Source organism: Hylobates moloch, unplaced genomic scaffold (genome assembly GCF_009828535.3).
Source record: "Hylobates moloch isolate HMO894 unplaced genomic scaffold, HMol_V3 SCAFFOLD_12, whole genome shotgun sequence".
Lineage (NCBI taxonomy): Eukaryota > Metazoa > Chordata > Mammalia > Primates > Hylobatidae > Hylobates > Hylobates moloch.
In genome coordinates, this window is record NW_026652287.1 from 58,778,087 (window position 1) to 58,797,176 (window position 19,090).

The 19,090-nt window shown below is 49.5% G+C and overlaps 1 protein-coding gene across 15 annotated transcripts in view; it reads left to right on the plus strand.

Annotated features, from left to right (window-relative positions):
- ZNF536 (zinc finger protein 536) overlaps nucleotides 1-19,090 on the plus strand; it is a 493,271-nt gene that overhangs the window by 208,182 nt on the left and 265,999 nt on the right. For 14 of the 15 annotated variants that reach the window (XM_058424647.1, XM_058424646.1, XM_058424648.1 and 11 more), the window contains one exon: nucleotides 15,592-17,763. In XM_058424647.1, the coding sequence (XP_058280630.1) occupies nucleotides 15,594-17,763 (2,170 nt within the window). In that variant the 5' untranslated portion in view covers nucleotides 15,592-15,593. Of the gene's footprint in view, nucleotides 1-15,197; nucleotides 15,242-15,591; nucleotides 17,764-19,090 lie in introns of those variants that run through there. The other variant, XM_058424654.1, reaches the window with a different exon arrangement.

Genomic DNA, 19,090 nt, shown 5'->3' on the forward strand with positions numbered 1-19,090 from the left:
GTTGGTTGGCTCTAGCTGTATCCCGGCCCATTGGCTTTCTTGGCAGGATGGCTGGATGGGTTTTACTAGGATTCTTGGGGTCATGTAGAAAGCACACACCTTGGTCTTCTAGCATGAGGCCCTTTTCTGTTCCTTTTGGTCTCAGGCATACTAGCTTTCCAGAATGCCCAGGGTCCTAGCCTGGCTTCCTCAAAGTGATAGTCAGTGGTGTTCAAGCATCCTGTGTAATGGCTCTGGCCTTCTGACTTTAGACGGGAAGTTACCTTTGAAACAAGGCCACTTGACCTCCTTCCCAGTTCCACCTTGGGTGTGCCATGAGACAATGGAGGAAGTTTAGGGTTCTCACAAAGTCCAGGTTCAATCTGTAATATAATTATTTAAAAATGGAAGCTTGCTATTGTTTTGATTTGAGTCTTCTTGCTTTCTGGTTAGGAGTGACATTTTTGTGGTCATGAGCCAAATTTTGTTTCTTCTGTGAATTCCCTGCTCACATGTCTTTTGTCCAGGTTTCTAATGGGGGTGTTTGACTTTTCCTTGTTAACTGCAAGTGCTCTTAAAAATACAAAAGGTAAAGTTATTAACTCCTTTCCTACCATGTATGCCTCTGAGTGCCGGTCTTCCATGAGGCTTTGGAACAGGTGACTGTGCGCAGTACTGAGGGTGATTGCTGGCCTGATAGAGGCTGCATCGACATGCAGGTGGTGACAGGGGAAGGAGGAGGAGAGGCAGGAGCAGACGCAGCCTTTGCAGAGCATCTACTCTGTGCAGAGGCTGCTTCAAGTACTTCCTAGCAGTGACCTCACTCATCTTCCCAGGTACCTTAGCATTGCCACCGTAGCACACTCATAGAGCTGACAAGTTGCCCCTTGGAACTCAGTTCTTTTGGAGTAAGATACTGTACACCTTCTTGAAGCAGCAGCAAGTTTTCCTCTGTTACCCAGAGTCCCAGTAAAGAGACTCCTCCAGCAGCCCAGAGAGTAGCGGTGGCCGCCCTGTGGGGACCACAGTGGCTGCTGAAGGCTGCTTGCAGCTTGCGTAGGTGATACTTCCATGCCAAGCTACTGAAGTTACAGAATGCCTTGGGGCTCTGTGAAGGCCTCTCCTTAGGACATAACTTCTGGCACCTGGAGGTGGGGGTGGGGGAAGACGTTGATGTCAAGACCCTGGTGAGAAAGTACAGAGTGTCCAACATCAGATGGATGGTGCACTGAGGGTCCTGGACCAGCCCATGAATGGCGTTTTCTCCCTCGTGCGGAGAGAAACATTAATTGCTTCATTTTAGAATATTTCTCTGTGTTCAGCATCAGCGAAGTTCAACTACAGATGGGTGATGGTTCAAGATCAGGGTTTGGCTACGGGGTCCCTCCCTGTCAGGTGGGCCTCAGAGGCACCCACAGGGGGATAGAGAGAGGGGCTGAGTTCAGGGTCCAGCCTGACCAGCTTCCTTGTCTAACACATGGGAAGCCATGATTCAGAGAGGGGCCAGGGCACCTGAGGCCGCATGGCTACCTGGATGACCATGCAGGTGTGGTTTAAGGGGGTGGAGGAGGCTATAGAGGGAGGATCCAGGCCCACTGATGTAGTCGTGGGGAGGCCAATTGTCTTGGATCCTGGCCCTGGGGCTGGCTGAGAGAGGAGATCAGTGCACCTGGGCTGGGGAGAGGAGTCATTCATTCAGTCAGCACTTCCTGAGCACCTGCTAGTGTGAGGCTCTGCTCTTGGCACTTGGGAATGTTGCCCCGGTGGATGTGTCACCATCACAGAGAGGACTCCTTAGCTGCCCTTGAGGGCATCCTATTTGATTCCAGTTGGCCGTCTTCTTCCTGACACTATGCAAGGATCTAGATCTTGGGGTGAAGTGAACTGAGATCAGACAGAGAGGCATCAGTGGAGGTTCAGAATGGAGGCTGTTGTCTCCAAGGACAACTCTAGGGAAGGGATTGGCAGTGTCACCCCGCATCATCAGCTCACCCCAAGGGCCTCCTCTGCACCAGGCACTAAGGAGAAATGAACAAGGTTGTTGTTCTCAAAAAAACTCCCAGTCACCTGATCCTTTTCGAGTGAACAGTGCTCAAATATTTGCACCGTCTCTTTGGGTGGATGTTTCAGATCCATCTGTCCTTTAGATGATGAGCTTCAGGAGGGCAGGGTGTTTGAGATTCTCTCTGCAGAGCCAGGCAATGTGCCTGGTGTGCAGTGGAGAGTCAGAAGGGCTTACTGAATAAATGAATGAATGAATATTTGCATGAGCAAGTACGAGAATGCTGAAAGTAGCTAGGGAGTTAACAGGAGAGTGGAGTTTGAAAAAGGCACGTTGAAAGACTTGGAATCCAAATTAATTCAACCAGAATTTGTAGGTACTTGTCATCTGCAAAGCATTAGGTTTGGGTCGTGTGCGGGCCCCAGGAGGTCCTGGATAAGGGTAGAGGGTGGTGTGGCACGGGCTGTGCAATCCACCATGAGACAGAGTGAGGTTAGCTCTTTATGGGGGGTGTGAGGGTGGGGGAGGGGATTGGGAGTGGCTGTGTGGAAGAACTGTTCTCTTCTAAGTTTTCTGGGGTGACATTAAAGTTCTAGTGACCAAACTTCTCACCTGGCTCTGCCTCCATGAGTAGAGGGCAGGGCTGGTCATATTGTCTGAGTCTTCCTCCCAGCATCCCCCATTTCTCCCCAAGGATAGATGTTATGCTGGAGGCCTGCAACTTGTTCATTCACTCATCCATTCATTCGTTCCCTCATTCGATTATTTATTTATTTGCTTATTCCTCTATTCAGTCACTCAGCAAATGTTCATCAAGTGCCTCCCCTGTGCCTGGCTCTGTGTTGGGTGCTGGGGGGGACCCTGGTGAAGCCGATGGTCACAGTGTGGCCCTCATGGGGTTTTGGACAGGTATACAAACAAACCCAGCCTAATGTAGAAGACACTGTTCGGGGTGAGGCCAAGATACCGTGGAGATAGACAGAAGGGCTCTGGACCTGGACCTGACACGTCAGGGAGGGCTTCCTGGAAGAAATGGTATTCAATTTCTCCCAAGGTTACTAGGCACAGGGGCAAGGAGGGATTGCAGAGAGGAGTTCCCAACAGGGGAAATGATATGCACAAAAGGATACCAAGTTGCCCCTCTCTGCTCCCTGAGAAAAGGGAGTCCTTTTTCTTTCACCCAGGCTAGAGTGTAGTGGTGCAATCTCAGCTCACTGCAATCTCCACCTCCCCAGTTCAAGCGATTCTCCTGCCTCAGCCTCCTGAGTAGCTGGGACTACAGGCATGGGCCACCATGCCTGGATAATTTTTTGTATTTTCAGTAGAAATGGGGTTTCACCATATTGGCCAGGCTGGTCTCAAACTCCTAACCTCAAGTGATCCACCTGCCTTGGCCTCCCAAAGAGCTGGGATTATAGGCATGAGCCACCTCACCTGCCTGTTGGGAGTCTTTGTCAAAACGCTAATAGGTTGAAGCAAGATGAACTGGAGGGTTCTCCATCCTCAAGTCACACTTTACTCCCCCTTCTTTCCTGATCATGGTTCGAAATTGGTCTTTGTCCCTGGAATCCATCTATGGCAGCAACACTCCCATATCTGAGACAGCAACCCCCAGCAGCCCTGGTTCCATGAGTTGGGCCACATGCAGCTGGCTCCCCCAGAACCTGCGTAGAGGGGGTCAGAGTCAGTCTTCCCTCCTCTCCCAGGAGGCCAGCCCGGCAAAGTCCAGTCCAGTCTGGTGACCTGTGCAGGAGCTAGGGATGCTAAACTGGGGACCTCAAGGCCAAAAAGGACCAAGGGCCCAGCCCAGCCCTGGCCAGGCTCCATCAGTTAGCCTCACACAGAAATTGCAGGCAGCAGGGGACCCAATGGAGTGCCTGGGTTTTCTGCTTAGTAATGATCGTGCTTACTTACCGGATGATGTGTATCTGAGCTTATGTCTTCGACAGGTGCCCCTGTGGATGAATCTCACTGGGCTGACTTCTATAAATATTTCAAAATCAAGCCCCCTTTGATCACTCTTGCGTATGTGCATTTTACATTATATTTAGTTTTTCACCGAATCAAATCTGAGGCCTCTGTGAAATGAAAATAAACTGTTCAACACGATATCATAGTCCACAAGTGCTCAAATGTAAACGGCTTTAATCAGGGGTAAAGGAGCGGGGAGGTGTAGCCTGATGTCTATTCCCTGGCTGCTGCTGCCCCAGGGAGGGGTCCTGCAGAGGCCAGGGCCTCTGGTTCCCAGGGCAGGGGCTGTGCGCTGAGGCTGGTGCAGGGAGCCAAGGCGGGTTAATAGAGGATTAAATATCTAACTTCCTGCCATGACCAAGTCTGCTTTAAAAAGGGAGCAAGAAAGCCAATGAGAGGAGAGTAATCAATACACTCCTGAGAACTGCTGGTATCTATTTCAGTTTTGCATTATTATGTTAAAGATATACCATTCATTACAAGCATACACACACACACACACACACACACACAGAGTCAGAGAGAGAGAGAGAGAGTTCTTGTTGCTTTCTTTGATGGGGTGGACACAGTTCAGATAAAAATCCATTACAGAGAATTAGGGGGCTATCTCCTTCTCAAATCATCCCATCTGGGTGAAATGGAAGCCCCGCTACATGGCCTAGATGCTGGGGTGTCAGGGCTGAGTTGCCATTCCCAAACTGCAGTCCATGGATGTGACACCGTGGGCAACCTCCCCTCTCCTGCATGGTGACTGATCATAAGCTTAGAGGACCAGGGGGCTTGGAGGACTTTCCATAGGGTGGGATTCTCTATGAGCTACAGACAGGAGGCTGGTAACCCACCTACTCTCACTAAGCTTCCATTCTGAGGAAGCAGGATCACCTCCAGCCTGGGTCAAATCCAGGAAGGCTTCCTGAAGCACGTGAAGCCAGGATGAAGCATGGAGGATGGAGTTGGGCTCACAGCTATGGTGAGGTGGGACTGGGCTGCTGGGAGATGTGGGGAAAGTTTCTGCTTCTACTTTTTCACCATTAAAAAGAAGGCAAGGGGAGACCAATGCCTTTTTCCAAACCCTACACTCTTCTTTCTCATGCACAGGGAGCCCTCACCACCACAAGAGCTTTGACCTTCCGATGTTTGGTTTGTGGTCCAGGAGTTTATTTTCATCCTTTACTGGTTTACCATCTTCTCTGACTCACATTGGATAGAACACTGCCTTTTCTAGCTGCGCATAGACAGAAGGTGTGTAGAGTTTTGAAGCTGTTCTCTTGTAAGTTTTCTGGAGACAAGACCATGTCACCCCTATAGTTTGTGGCTGCCCTAGTGGAAGCTCTGTGGGGCTGACTGGATAGTCTTAGGACCTCAGCTGTTGGCGTCTTTTTTATAGGAACCTGGTAGAAGGATGGATGAGGCTCTTCCTGGCAATGTGAGGCGTGCATGTTATGTTCTTCCTCTGATAAGAGCTTCTTGAGCCGCTGTTTTGCCCAAATATAAACTCCATTCTGCTCAGATTGACTTTCAAGTCTGCACCAGCCCATGCCTCTGCCCTATCTCCTCTCTGTCCCCAGAGCATTCCAAGCTCCACATACATTTTGTACATGCTGGTCCCTCGGGCACATGTGGCCTACTTCTCCTCTCTACCTGGTGACCTCCTCAAGGCTCAGCCAAGGCCTGTCTCCACCACTGCCTTCCTTTCGTTCTCTCTCCTGCACTCCCATCCCACTGTGCCCAGCATGCTGAAGCTCTCCCAATTCAGCAGGTGACCCAAGCTTCATGAGTCCATCCATCTTCCCCCTGCTTCCCCGAGTCAACTTTTAAAGGCAAGGGTCTGGTCTTGCTTATAGATCGCTAGATGTACCCATGTCTTGCCACACGTTGGCATTACAAAATGTTATCAAAAGATGCCAGTCCCACTATATAGATCCTCTGATAAGACTGACAACAGGAGCATTTGTTTGTTTGTTTGTTTGATTTTGAGACAGAGTTCCGCTCTTGTTGCCCAGGCTGGAGTGCAATGGCGTGATCTCGGTTCACCACAACCTCCACCTCCTGGGTTCAAGCGATTCTTCTGCTTCAGCCTCCTGAGAAGCTGGGATTACAGGCATATGCCACCACACCTGGCTAATTTTGTTTTTAGTAGAGATGGGGTTACTCCATGTTGGTCAGGCTGGTCTCGAACTCCTGACCTCAGGTGATCTGCCTGCCTTGGCCTCCCAAAGTGCTGGGATTACAGGCATAAGCCACCATGTCTGGCCAACAGGATCATTTTTATTAACCACCTTTACATGCCTTGGTCATGTCCTTCCCCTCTCAGCATGTCCTCTGCTACCAGATTAAGGGGGCTTCTGGATCTAAAAAGCTATGCTAACTGCTGCGGTCAGCATCTAAGAAGCGTTACTGCACAGGTAGAAAATGCCTCATATTCTCTCCCACAACCCCCTGTGCCCTCTCAAAATCCCTTGAAGTGAATAGGACAGCCTCTCAGTCTGTTAGAGAGATAAAGAAACTGAGGCTCTGGCAGGGGACCAAGGTCACACCGATGTTAGTGGGAGAGCAGGCAATTGGATTCATGTCAATGGAACTTCAGGTGTCATTCTCTTTCCATTACTCCAGTCTAGTTGGGGGAATAAGCCACCTGACTCTACAGGAGAATGTGGAATAATCTATCAGCCCTTCTATATATTAAGAAAACAGAAGAGTCTAAAGATAATTTTTAGGGAGTGACCCTCTGGTCTACCAGTCAGTGAGTAACAGACCTGCTACATTTCTCCATCTGCAGTGCCTGCCATGTCTGCTCCACTTGTTTTCACTGCCTGGCCTGTGTCTTTGTGTGTCCTCTGTTCCTTGGCCTCTTCAGAGCTTGCCCATGGCTGTGGCTTCCTTCTTTCCAGGCATTTCCCAAATGACTGAGCTGGCTTCCAACTGTGGTTATCCAGCCAAACAAGAATAAATGTGTTGCAAAAAGCCAGCCTGGCCACTGGCATGTCTTCATGACTTAACTTTCTGAGCCCCTGTTTCCTCGTCTTTTGTATTGGAATAACAGAGCACCAATCATCTAAGGTTGTATAAGGCTAACATGAGATAATGATTGTGATGTACCTAGCAGTGTTGGCAGGTGGTATTTTGATGGAGAGAAGGAAGATGATGAAGATGAGGATCCTGTTAATGTACATAGTGGTGGTGGTGGCCATGATCGTGATGATGGTGGTGATTTTGATGATAATGATGATGGTGGTGGTGATGATGATGATGGTGATGGTGATGGTGATGGTGGTGGTGGTGGTGATGGTGGTGATGGTAATGATAATGAAGTTGATGGTGATAATGATGATGATGGTGATGGTAGTGATGATGCTGCTGATGATGGTGATGATGCTGATGCTAATGATGGTGATGATGGTGATGGTGGTGATGCTGATGCTGGTGATGGTGGTGATGATGATAATGGTGTGATGATGATGCTGTTGATGGTGATGATGATGGTGATGCTGGTGATGATGTTGGTGAAGATGATGGTGATGGTTGTGATGCTGCTGCTGCTGCTGATGATAATGGTGATGATGGTGATCATTATGGTGATGATGATGGTGATAGTGATGATGATGGTGATAATGGTGGTAATGATGGTGATGGTGATGATGATGGTGATGATGGTGATGCTCTTGCTGCTGCTGCTGAGGGTTGTTGGTTTTTATTGAGAAGACAGTCCATAGTCTTAACAACTACTCCATGTGAACTTGTCTTCATTCCATCCCCAGCACCTACTTGCCTGGCTTTGTGTGGTATAGGCAGAAGGTGACCCAGGGATCCAGACCAGAAGTCTTCTCTACTCTGAGAAGATGACAGGAGAACCTCTTTGTGGCCATTTTTCTTTTCCATCTGATGTTGTTGTGCTCATTATCTGTCTTCATTTCTGGGCTGCAGTTTCAGCAGAGACTCCAAAAGCCACAGTGATGGAAGCTCTTTGCCTTTGAGAATTTTTTTTTCACCAAGCCCAAACCGAAAATGGTCACGTCTTTGAGAATTTTGAAGTCATCCAAAGTTTCCAGGGAGAAGACTCTCAAATTCTTTTCCCAAATTCTCCAACTCTTGTCCTACCAGCATGGAAGCTGCCTGGGGCTCCATGGGACCACATACTAAGCCAGCCCAGCCAAATCCTGCTTACTACTCAAGGCAGTGAGGGCCTTGACTTTGGCCAATGTTCCATCCCCAAGGGGACACTTGGGAATTTGACTACAGTCTGCAACTTGACTCTGTTGGTTACACAGTTGTCATTCTCCACAGCCTGATTTGAATATGGTATTTTTGTTCATAAATTCAGCAAGGATTTAACTATTTCTGGCCCCGTCTCATGGCATTGTCTACACATCAGTCAAAATGGAACAGGTCACCCGTGCTGCCCTCCTGTTCATCTATTAATCATCTGGCAAATAAACCACTCAGTATCTTGCCCACCCCGGTAATGTTTGTGATGTAATTTGTTTGGATGCCCAAATGTCACCAGTGTTGATTGTAAGAGACGAAAAAAAATGCACTTGCTCAGCATAGCAAGCTCTAGGCCAAAATGTAAGCATGAAATCTCTGGTTTATTTTTGTAATAATGTTTACAGCTGTTTAATGACCCTGAAAAGGTTCAGTAGTCTGGTGTTCTGTATTTCAGAACAGGAGTGTATTATGCTTATAACAACCTTAGTTAAACAGTTTGAGCTACAACAATTGGAAAAATAGTATTTAATAAGAAGCCATTGTATTCTAGGTGAAATTGTCTTAATTACTGTTTACCGTCAGCATAAGAAAGCAAGGTGGGCTTCAGGGACAGACTGAGGGTCACGTGAGCCTCCAGGAATGGGGTCTGCCTGTTACTAGAAGTGCATGTTATGAGAAGATTTTGAGTAAAATCCACGATAGTGTTTGGAAACCCCCTTGCTGTGAATCCGAGTCCTAGACCCTGCAGAGTAACTTGGAGGTCAGGGACTCCTACAAGGCTTCCGAGGTAGCAGTTTCACCCACGTCGATGAAAAAGGGAATATATTTAGTTGTGCTTGGCTAGACAACAATACTTGATTTTTAAAAATCCAGTGCAAATGGTTATTTTGAAAGCATTTTATTTTCCAATGACTCTTTTTCGTGGTATAAGGAAAAAGCTCTTTCATACAACTTACTGGCAAGATCTATATTTTTTTGGACTATTCATAAGATTACTTTTTTTTTCTGTGCTAGCAAAATGAAACTGTGTTTTTGTGTAAAATTTATTTAGACTAGTAGCAGCTGGCATCTCTGGTGTCCTGATAGTTTTAAATTTCATTTTGAGTGAAAGATACAATTAGGTTCTCTATTGGAAGAGTTAAGTGAAAACTTTTGTCATTGATATCACAGGAAATAGTCTTGAAGGCAGAAATGCAAAATCAAAATAACCATTAGCACCATCAAAGGCAGCTGAATGGCTCACAGTACCTGCAATGATGGCAGTGATGAGACAGAATGTATTTTGATAATCTGTGCACCCAATGGTGGGTTTCATTTGCTGTGTGTGAAATTGCATTGTTCAAGAAGAAAACCTGTAATGTTTGGAAGCCTTCACCGGGGGCCCCTGCCTGTGTTTAGAGGTGCAGTACAGGGGTTCCCACACTGTGGTGAAGAATCCCGTGGCCACCGAGAGCCTAGCTTAGTTCTTCATCAATATCGACTGTCGAGTTGAGTCCCCAAGGTGCCCCACCATGACCCTGTGCTCAGAAAAGGTCAGGGCTGGGGGAGGAATGTTGCCATGTTTCTATGTTGGGGGGATGATGCTGCAAACACAAGAGTTTACAGTGGCCTTTAACTGTCCAGCCTCGGTAAGGACATTTGGCTGCCTTTGCAGAGTTAGGTAAATTATGCATTCGTTTGTTCCTTCCATCAATCAACCAGGGTTTATTGATCCTCTTCCTTATAGGTTTCAGGCTGGGGCAATGAACTGAAGGCCAGGGGCAAGCTGTTCTCACTGTTTAGCAGTTTGTTTGCTTGCTTTTAATTGTGCTAAGGGTTTTTCTGCCCAGGTGAGCTGGTTTGATGAGTTCTTGCGGAGGTTATTGAAAGTCCTGGCTGCCCAGTTGCCTTAAGCCCAGGATCATGGCCTGCCCTCTGCTGGCCCCAGCTTCTTTTTTTAAAATTTTAGACTCGGGGGTACATGTGTATGTTTGTTAAGTTACATGGGTATATTGCATAATGCTGGGGATTGGGCCTATAGTGCACCCATCACCCAAATAGCAAACATTGTACCCTATAGGTAATTTTATCAACCCTCCCTCCCCTCTCTCCCTCCCTACTTTTGGAGTCCCCAGGGTCTATTATCTCCATCTTTATGTCCATGTATACCCATTATTGAGATTAGCTCAACATGGATTAAAGACTTAAACATAAGATGGGAAATTATTAAAAAAAATCCTAGAAACACCTAGAAAAACCTCTTCTGGACATCAGTCCAGGTGAATAATTTGTGACTCCAGCTCCTGGGTCACTCAGTGCTGAGTGAAGGGTCAGTGGGGCATGTAGGCTAAAGTGCTCTGGCAGCAGGGTTAGGGGTGGGGTGTAGCAGGAGGCCCCTCCAGGGATATTCCCTATGGGGCCTGTAAGGGAGCAGCATGGTCTGAAAGGGAAGGCTCACTCCCTGGTGGGCTGGGAAAATGGATAATAAGACCTTCCAGCAGGACTTTTATTTGAAATTTAAAAAAATTATCTTTTAAATTATTTTTGTTTTTTGAGACAAGGTCTCTCTCCTATCGCCCAGGCTGAAGTGCAGGGGTACAGACCATCGCTCACTGCAGCCTCAAGTTCCCTGGGCTCAAGTGATCCTCCCACCTCAGCCTCCCACGTAGCTGGGACTACAGGCACGCACCACCATGCCTGGCTAATTATTTTATATTTTTAGTAGAGATGGGGCTTTGCCATGTTGCTTAGGGTGATCTCAAACTCCTGGGGCTCAGCCTCCCAAAGTGCTGGGATTACAGGTGTGAGCTGCTGCGTCCAGTCCCTTCCAACAGGTCTTATCGTTTGCAGGCAGCTCCACTTCCTCCAGCCCCATGAACTCTTATGTGTGCAGCTGGATTCAATCCTTTAACAGTAGGATAAATGATGCCTTAGTTTCCCAGTGTAGGCATTTGTATACATTTCTAGAGGGCTATCAGGTAGGGACTCTCCACCTTTCCCTCAACACAGATATAATTAATGCACACACACGAACACACATACACACTCTTAGACACCAAAGCTGCGATGGTTTCTCTTTTCCCCAGCTTTGCATTCAGCCTCGAAGGGACCTTTCATTGCTCCCCTGTTACTTGTGGACACTCGCTCACACTGGCCCCTTAGATGAACAGGCCCTCGAGGACAGGTACGTGGAAGTTCCCTGGCAAATACTGACTGAATGGCTAAGGTAAGGAATAAACACATTCTGGATGGGTGAAGTGTCAAGGCTGGAGAAATTGGGGCCGACCCAGGTTTTGTGAGTCCCAGGCCGGGCCTGGGGCCAGCTTGTCCTGCCTCGGCTGTTTTGGCGCCGAGACAGCACACCAATTACCCCATACTCTTTCCAGGAACTCGTGCTTCCCTTTCTTGCTCTAAGTCAAGCAGCAGGCATCAGTTATGACTGCCCCATTGCAGCGGCCTCGGCTGCACCTGCTCGAAGAATCACAGAAGATTCTAAGCTGACTGTCGTGGTCCTTTCTCCCAGTAAGGCTCTGCACAGGCTTCTCCCAGGCTTATTCAAGGGCTGGGGACCAGTATCCTGGAAGCATCTCCTAGGGAGCTGGCCAGCTCCTCTGAAACCCTGGGGTCTCCCATGGGCAGTGACGGTCAGTTAAGTTCTAAAGGGAACCATTGCTGTGTCTCCTAGTATTCAGCAATTGGGCCATCAGGGGTGGTCAGCCTGGGGTGATAACCATGGACACTTAGATTGGGAGAGTTAGGGATATGGGCAGCTTTTCCTTTCCTTTTGTTTCTTTCTTTCTTCTTTTTTTTTTTTTTTTTTGACAGAGTCTCGCTCTGTTGCCCAGGCTGGAGTGCAATGGCGTGATCTCAGCTCACTGCAACCTCCGCTTCCCAGGTTCCAGTGATTCTCCTGCCTCAGCCTCCTGAGTAGCTGGGATTACAGGTGCCCACCACCACACCCAGCTAATTTTTGTATTTTTAGTAGAGACAAAGTTTCAACATGTTGTTCAGGCTGATTGCGAACTCCTGACTTCAAGTGATCCGCCCACTTCAGTCTCCCAAAGTGCTGGGATTACAGGCATAAGCCACCATGGCCGGCCAGAGGTGGCTTTCTCTTGGTGGTTTCTGAACATTCAGCTTCTCAGTGGTAGCCAGGGACCCTTCCAACTCTGTCTGATTCTGATCGTAGGTGCTCCTGGACTTGTGCAAAGGCCGAGGTTAGGTCACATGACTGCTTGTAGGTGCTCCTGGATTTGTAGGAAGGCTGAGGTTAGGTCACATGACTGATTTGAGGTGCTCTGGACTTGTGCAAAGGCCGAGGTTAGGCCACATCAAGTTGAGGTTAGAGTGAGTCTCTATTCACTCATTCATCCATTCACTCAGGACATACTGAACCTAAGATAAGCCAGCTCTGCCTTAGGACCCAAGGCTTCATCCTTGACCAAGACAGACATATCCTCTGCCTTCACGGGAATGAAGCATGTCTGTAAAAGGACCAATGACAAAACGTTGCCCCCATGGTAAATGCTATGTAGGGACATGTGGGGACAGAGAGGGACTGGGGTGTCAGCCTCAGACAGGGTGGGCACAGAGGGCTTTTGTGAGAAAGGATGTGTGAGCTCAGATCCGCAAGAATAAGAACAGAGCCAACTATGGAAAGAGCTGGGGCAGCATGCATGTTCTAGAACATTCTATCCTCAGCTGAGGATCTAGCAAAGGCATTTAAAGACCTTAAAGAGGTTACAAATCTTTGTTAACTCTGGCCAGGATAGACAGACAGACAGACAGACAGACAGACAAACAGATAGATAGATAGATTTGAACAAAATAAAAGAATTCCATACTCAAACCAAACCTGAAAACTCTCACGTTCCTTATTTGATGAGTTGAGCTGTCACTTGCATAGCATGAATGGTGGTGGTGTTGGGGGACATGGTCTTCAACTCCATGCCCCTCATCCAAGCTGATTTGCAGTCTCGCCACATTGCACATTCAGCCTTCTTTCCCTCCTGCTGAATTGGCATCAGCTCATCAGCAGCAACCTGAAAATAGCCCGTCTTCCTGGATTCATGTCTTCTGAGCTGGCCAACTGGGCAGCCTTTGGAAGTGGGCCAGCCCTGTTGGCCTTGGACTTTCCAAACTTCCATGGAGCTGTTGGGTGGAATTCTGAGCAATCCTGTATGGCTTCAGGGTCATGATCCCTGTTGGCTCAGAAGAGGAGCCAGTGCAGCTGTATGGGGCTCAAAGGTGGAGAGAGGGTGCCAGACAGGGCCCTGGGGCCACCAGTCTCTGCCTGGAGCCTCCAGCAACCTCTGTACACTGTGCCTGCTCCTCCCGGCTGGATAGTGGGTGTCATGAGTCCTGGGGCTGGTGGGTCTTGTCCACCATCATGTCTCCAGTGGCAAGACTAGGGACTGGCATGTGGAAGGATCTTGGTAAGTTTGTTGAATGAATGCAGCAACCTCCATGGGATATTAGCTTTTTTCTGACCAACCTCCAAAATGGGCCCGCGTGTTTTAAAAAAATTTGAGTGTAGACTGCCCCCAGAAACAGAAAGGAAAGATGACAAGCTGGAAGCCTTCTCCTATGGCAAGTGCCCATGCACCTTTACGTGTGTCTTCACCCTTTGCACAGTTGTGCATATCTTTCATTCGTGGACATAGTTGGCACAGCACCACCACTGTAATCCCTCTGCCTCCTGGAAATAAACATTCATGGCTCTTTCTTCCCTTCCCTTGAAAGATAGACTCACCACCCCACTCCTCCTGCCAAGGAAGTCAGGTCTCCCACTGGAGACCCTCCGTGCCACGCAGTCTCCTGGCGGGAGGCCCAGCAAGCAGCAGACCCTGCCGAGGCTGCCTGTGCTTCCTCCACAGTTGAGCTCTGTCCCCATAGGTCTCCCTGGTTAATCGCCTAGCCCAGAAATCAGTACTGGCTGGGGTTAAGCGCAGCTCCTGGACCACCTGGCTGCCCAACACATCTAAACAATGGGATACAAGAGGAGAGGTGTGTGCAAAGATGATTCCAATGGCAGGAAACAAATTTGGACTCCTTCAGGTGGGAGACATAGCTGGAAATAGAAGGATCCCAGGCAGGGGTTCATTGCCTTGCAAAGTTGAGCTCCCCACGTGCTCCAATGTGGAAGGGGCTGTTTCCTCTGCCCTCCCTGGAACCATCTGGCTTTAGCCATTCTGCACAGGCTGGAGAGGGGGTAGAGAGGACTATTAAAGACAATTATGCAGACCAGCTTTGAACGATAGTGTTTAACAAACAACTTTGAGTTCTAATTTTCTGCAAAACACATACTGCAGGTACAATTTGTACTCATTATTGTATATTGGGAAAGTTATTAAAAACACTCAAACGTGGTTGAGACTTCCTATGGCATAATTCCTGGATTTTAATGGGTTTTTATCTAGTTCTATAAAAGATCTCTTTAAACCCAATCAAAGTCCCTGCTTTGGATATTTTGCCATTGAAGGATGGGAAGAGCCCCACTATAAGGTATCGGTGTTTCCTTTGACCCAAATTTGAAGAACTTCAACAATCTGCTAAGATTCCGTCAGGAGATAATTTATACTTCTTTTGATGGGCACAGTTACCAAATGACAAAATAACAGTGTTTCGTAACATAAGGGTTAAATCTTAATCTCTGAGGTTTGCAAAGCCGCTACTCGCAGTCTCCTTAAAATTTAATATACCTCGTTAATGCTTCCTTGCAAACACTGAAGGATTTTTATGATTATAATCATGTGTTACAGCACCTAGTACTGTTTCTAAGCAGCATACTAATCAGCTTAATGAGATATTACTGCACTTTTTGTTGACTAAAGCAAAATCCCTTTTATTGTTCTAAAGCCTGTCCTTTACTTTATTTTTTCCCAAAACATTATCTTGTTTTATTATGTACCAGTAAATATCATGCCATTGAGTTTTGTTTTTTTTTTTTTTTTTGCCAAATCATAAAATGATCTCTTTCATCTCAGACTGGTGAATGTACTGAATATAGTGAACGGAAACAGAAGTTCCAAGTGGGTTTCTTTGGTCTTACAGGGAAAGTCATTCTGCTCTCAGGCAAACTTTGGACGGAACCAACAGCTACAGGTGCGACAATGGGGCAACGGAGAAAAAGTTTCACACGTAGACCCTTGATTTGTTATTAGGTGTTAAAAGTGGTAAAACATTAATAATTTAAAGGTGAATGAATAATTGCAGTCTGTAAATAGAAAATACAAGGAAGACGATCTGTCGCCAAAACAAATTGGAGGAGCAATGCCATATTGCATAATTGGCATTTAATAATTCATTTTTTAATTATTGTTTTTGACTAGAATTCCTTAGCATGATTATGTGTAGGTAAGGCATGAAATGCAAATTCCCTGCCCACCAATGCTGTTGATTCATGGCGCCACAGCCGCACCTGGCACGGATCTGAACTCTGCCTCTCTTTTCAGGGATGGAAGAAGCGAGCCTGTGCCTTGGAGTGTCTTCGGCGGAGCCGGAAGCTGAGCCCCACCTGAGCGGCCCCGTCCTCAACGGCCAGTATGCCATGAGTCAGAAGCTGCACCAGATCACCTCCCAGCTCAGCCATGCCTTCCCCGAACTCCATCCCCGGCCCAACCCCGAGGAGAAGCCCCCCGCATCCCTGGAGGAGAAGGCCCACGTGCCCATGAGCGGCCAGCCCATGGGCAGTCAGATGGCGCTCCTGGCCAACCAGCTGGGCCGGGAGGTGGACACCAGCCTCAACGGGAGGGTGGACCTGCAGCAGTTCCTCAACGGGCAGAACCTGGGCATCATGTCCCAGATGAGCGACATCGAGGACGACGCCCGCAAGAACCGCAAGTACCCGTGCCCGCTCTGCGGCAAGCGCTTCCGCTTCAACAGCATCCTCTCCCTGCACATGCGCACGCACACGGGCGAGAAGCCCTTCAAGTGCCCATACTGCGACCACAGGGCGGCGCAGAAGGGGAACCTCAAGATTCACCTGCGGACCCACAAGCTGGGCAACCTGGGCAAGGGGCGTGGGCGTGTGCGCGAGGAGAACCGCCTGCTGCACGAGCTGGAGGAGCGCGCCATCCTGCGGGACAAGCAGCTGAAGGGCAGCCTGCTGCAGCCCCGGCCCGACCTGAAGCCCCCGCCGCATGCCCAGCAGGCCCCGCTGGCCGCATGCACCCTGGCCCTGCAGGCCAACCACAGCGTGCCCGACGTGGCCCACCCAGTGCCCTCGCCCAAGCCGGCCAGCGTGCAGGAGGACGCGGTGGCCCCGGCGGCGGGCTTCCGCTGTACCTTCTGCAAGGGCAAGTTCAAGAAGCGCGAGGAGCTGGACCGCCACATCCGCATACTGCACAAGCCCTACAAGTGCACGCTGTGCGACTTCGCGGCTTCGCAGGAGGAGGAGCTCATCAGCCACGTGGAGAAGGCACACATCACCGCCGAGTCGGCCCAGGGCCAAGGCCCCAACGGCGGTGGCGAGCAGTCGGCCAACGAGTTCCGCTGCGAGGTGTGCGGCCAGGTGTTCAGCCAGGCGTGGTTCCTCAAGGGCCACATGCGCAAGCACAAAGACTCCTTTGAGCACTGCTGCCAGATCTGCGGCCGGCGCTTCAAGGAGCCCTGGTTCCTCAAGAACCACATGAAGGTCCACCTCAACAAGCTGTCAGTGAAGAACAAGTCCCCCAGCGACCCAGAGGTGCCTGTGCCCATGGGCGGCATGTCCCAGGAGGCCCACGCCAACCTGTACTCCAGGTACCTCTCCTGCCTGCAGAGCGGCTTCATGGCCCCGGACAAAGCCGGCCTGAGCGAGCCCAGCCAGCTCTATGGCAAGGGCGAGCTGCCCATGAAGGAGAAGGAAGCGCTGGGGAAGCTGCTGTCTCCCATCTCCAGCATGGCCCACGGCGTCCCGGAGGGGGACAAGCACTCCCTCCTGGGATGCCTCAACCTCGTGCCGCCGCTGAAATCCAGCTGCATCGAGCGGCTGCAGGCGGCTGCCAAGGCTGCGGAGATGGACCCTGTGAACAGCTACCAGGCTTGGCAGCTCATGGCCAGGGGCATGGCCATGGAACACGGCTTCTTGTCTAAAGAGCATCCGCTGCAGCGCAACCACGAAGACACTTTGGCAAACGCCGGGGTTCTGTTTGATAAGGAGAAGCGGGAGTACGTGTTAGTGGGAGCAGATGGCTCCAAGCAGAAAATGCCTGCTGATTTGGTTCACAGCACTAAAGTGGGCAGCCAGAGAGACCTGCCAAGTAAGCTCGACCCTTTAGAAAGCAGTCGGGATTTTTTGTCACATGGGCTGAACCAGACTCTCGAGTATAACCTGCAGGTTCCTGGGAACATGAAGGAGAAGCCCACCGAGTGCCCCGACTGCGGCCGGGTGTTCCGCACCTACCACCAGGTGGTCGTGCACTCCCGTGTCCACAAACGGGACCGCAAGGGCGAGGAGGATGGGCTGCACGTGGGCCTGGATGAGCGGCGTGGCTCGGGCAGTGACCAGGAGTCCCAGTCGGTGAGCCGCTCCACCACGCCGGGCTCCTCCAACGTCACCGAGGAGAGCGGGGTCGGAGGCGGTCTCTCCCAGACCGGGAGTGCCCAGGAGGACAGCCCGCACCCCTCCTCGCCATCCTCCTCAGGTAGGTTAGCTGAGAAGCGGGGAGAAGCAGCTTGCACAGCAGCCCTGCCCAGGGCTGCCTGGTTCTGCTCCCAAGCCTCCGGTCAGTTCCATGGCCAGTGGGTCTTGATCGAGGACATGGGTGGGTTGGACACTGGGCCATGCCTTTCTTTCCCTCCCTGACTGGAGGGAAAGGGCCGTCGTTTCACCTCTTAGGCCTTCCCTTGAACACTGGCTACCAAGAAAGTAAGTTGAGGCAGGGTGCGGTGGCTCACGCCTGTAATCCCAGCACTTTGGGTGCCCGAGGCGGGTGTATCACTTGAGGCCAGGGGTTCCAGGCCAGCCTGGCCAACATGGAGAAACCCCCTCTCTACTAAAAATCCAAATATCTGGCAAATGTGGTGATGCATGCCTGTAATCCTAGCTATTCGGGAGGCTAAGGCAGGAGAATCGCTTGAGCCTGGGAGGGGGAGGCTGCAGTGAGCCAAGATCACACCACTGCACTCCAGCCTGAGTGACAGAGTGAGACACTGTCTCAAAAAAAAGAAAGAAAAAAGAAAGTTGTGTGGGAGATGGCCAGGTGGTACATTTTTCAGTGGGCATAATCTACCTTTTTCTTGCCATTGTCCAACCCCATTTCATGGCCTGATGCTGTCGGCCATCATCTCGTCTCTAGAACTCAGGAGCTGGCATTCTGCTCTATCCCTGGATGTGAATGTGTAAGTTCCACACTTCGCCATCTTTCTCTCCCCCTTAGCGTATTCCCATAATTCTCTCATGCAGGCACCACAGTCTGCCTCCCCAAGCCAAACCTATCTTCCGGCCCCTTCCAAAATTACAACGTGGCTCACCTGCCAGATCCGTGTGACCTAAAGAGCCCCACCACTTTCCTCTGATGGTTTGGAAAAGTACAGGCGTTTGAAACACAGACGCATGACTGTTATGTCTTAAATTGTACTGTGTTACACGGGCAATACAGCTTTGGGGTCTAAAATAGCAAAGCAGAAAATCTGTCATCAAAATGTCTGTGAAATGATGAAGCTTCCTGGCCCAGTTCAAAAAAAAAAAAAACCAAAACAACAACAACAACAAAAAAACATGCTAGCCTCAGACGGCTAAATTAAAATCACCACCTAACAGCAGGTAAGGTGTTGCCTTCATCCATATTTCCAAAGCCCCTTACTAATGGGTAGTAAATTGAAAGTTATATCTCTAGCCCTTTATAAAGAAAGCACCTCGCTAATACTGTAATCATTCTGCAGCCTAACAACAGAGGAAATCATGCCATAACAAATACCCTGTTACTAATGGCAACATTGATTTCTGCAATCAGCCATTAAGTCTAGAAA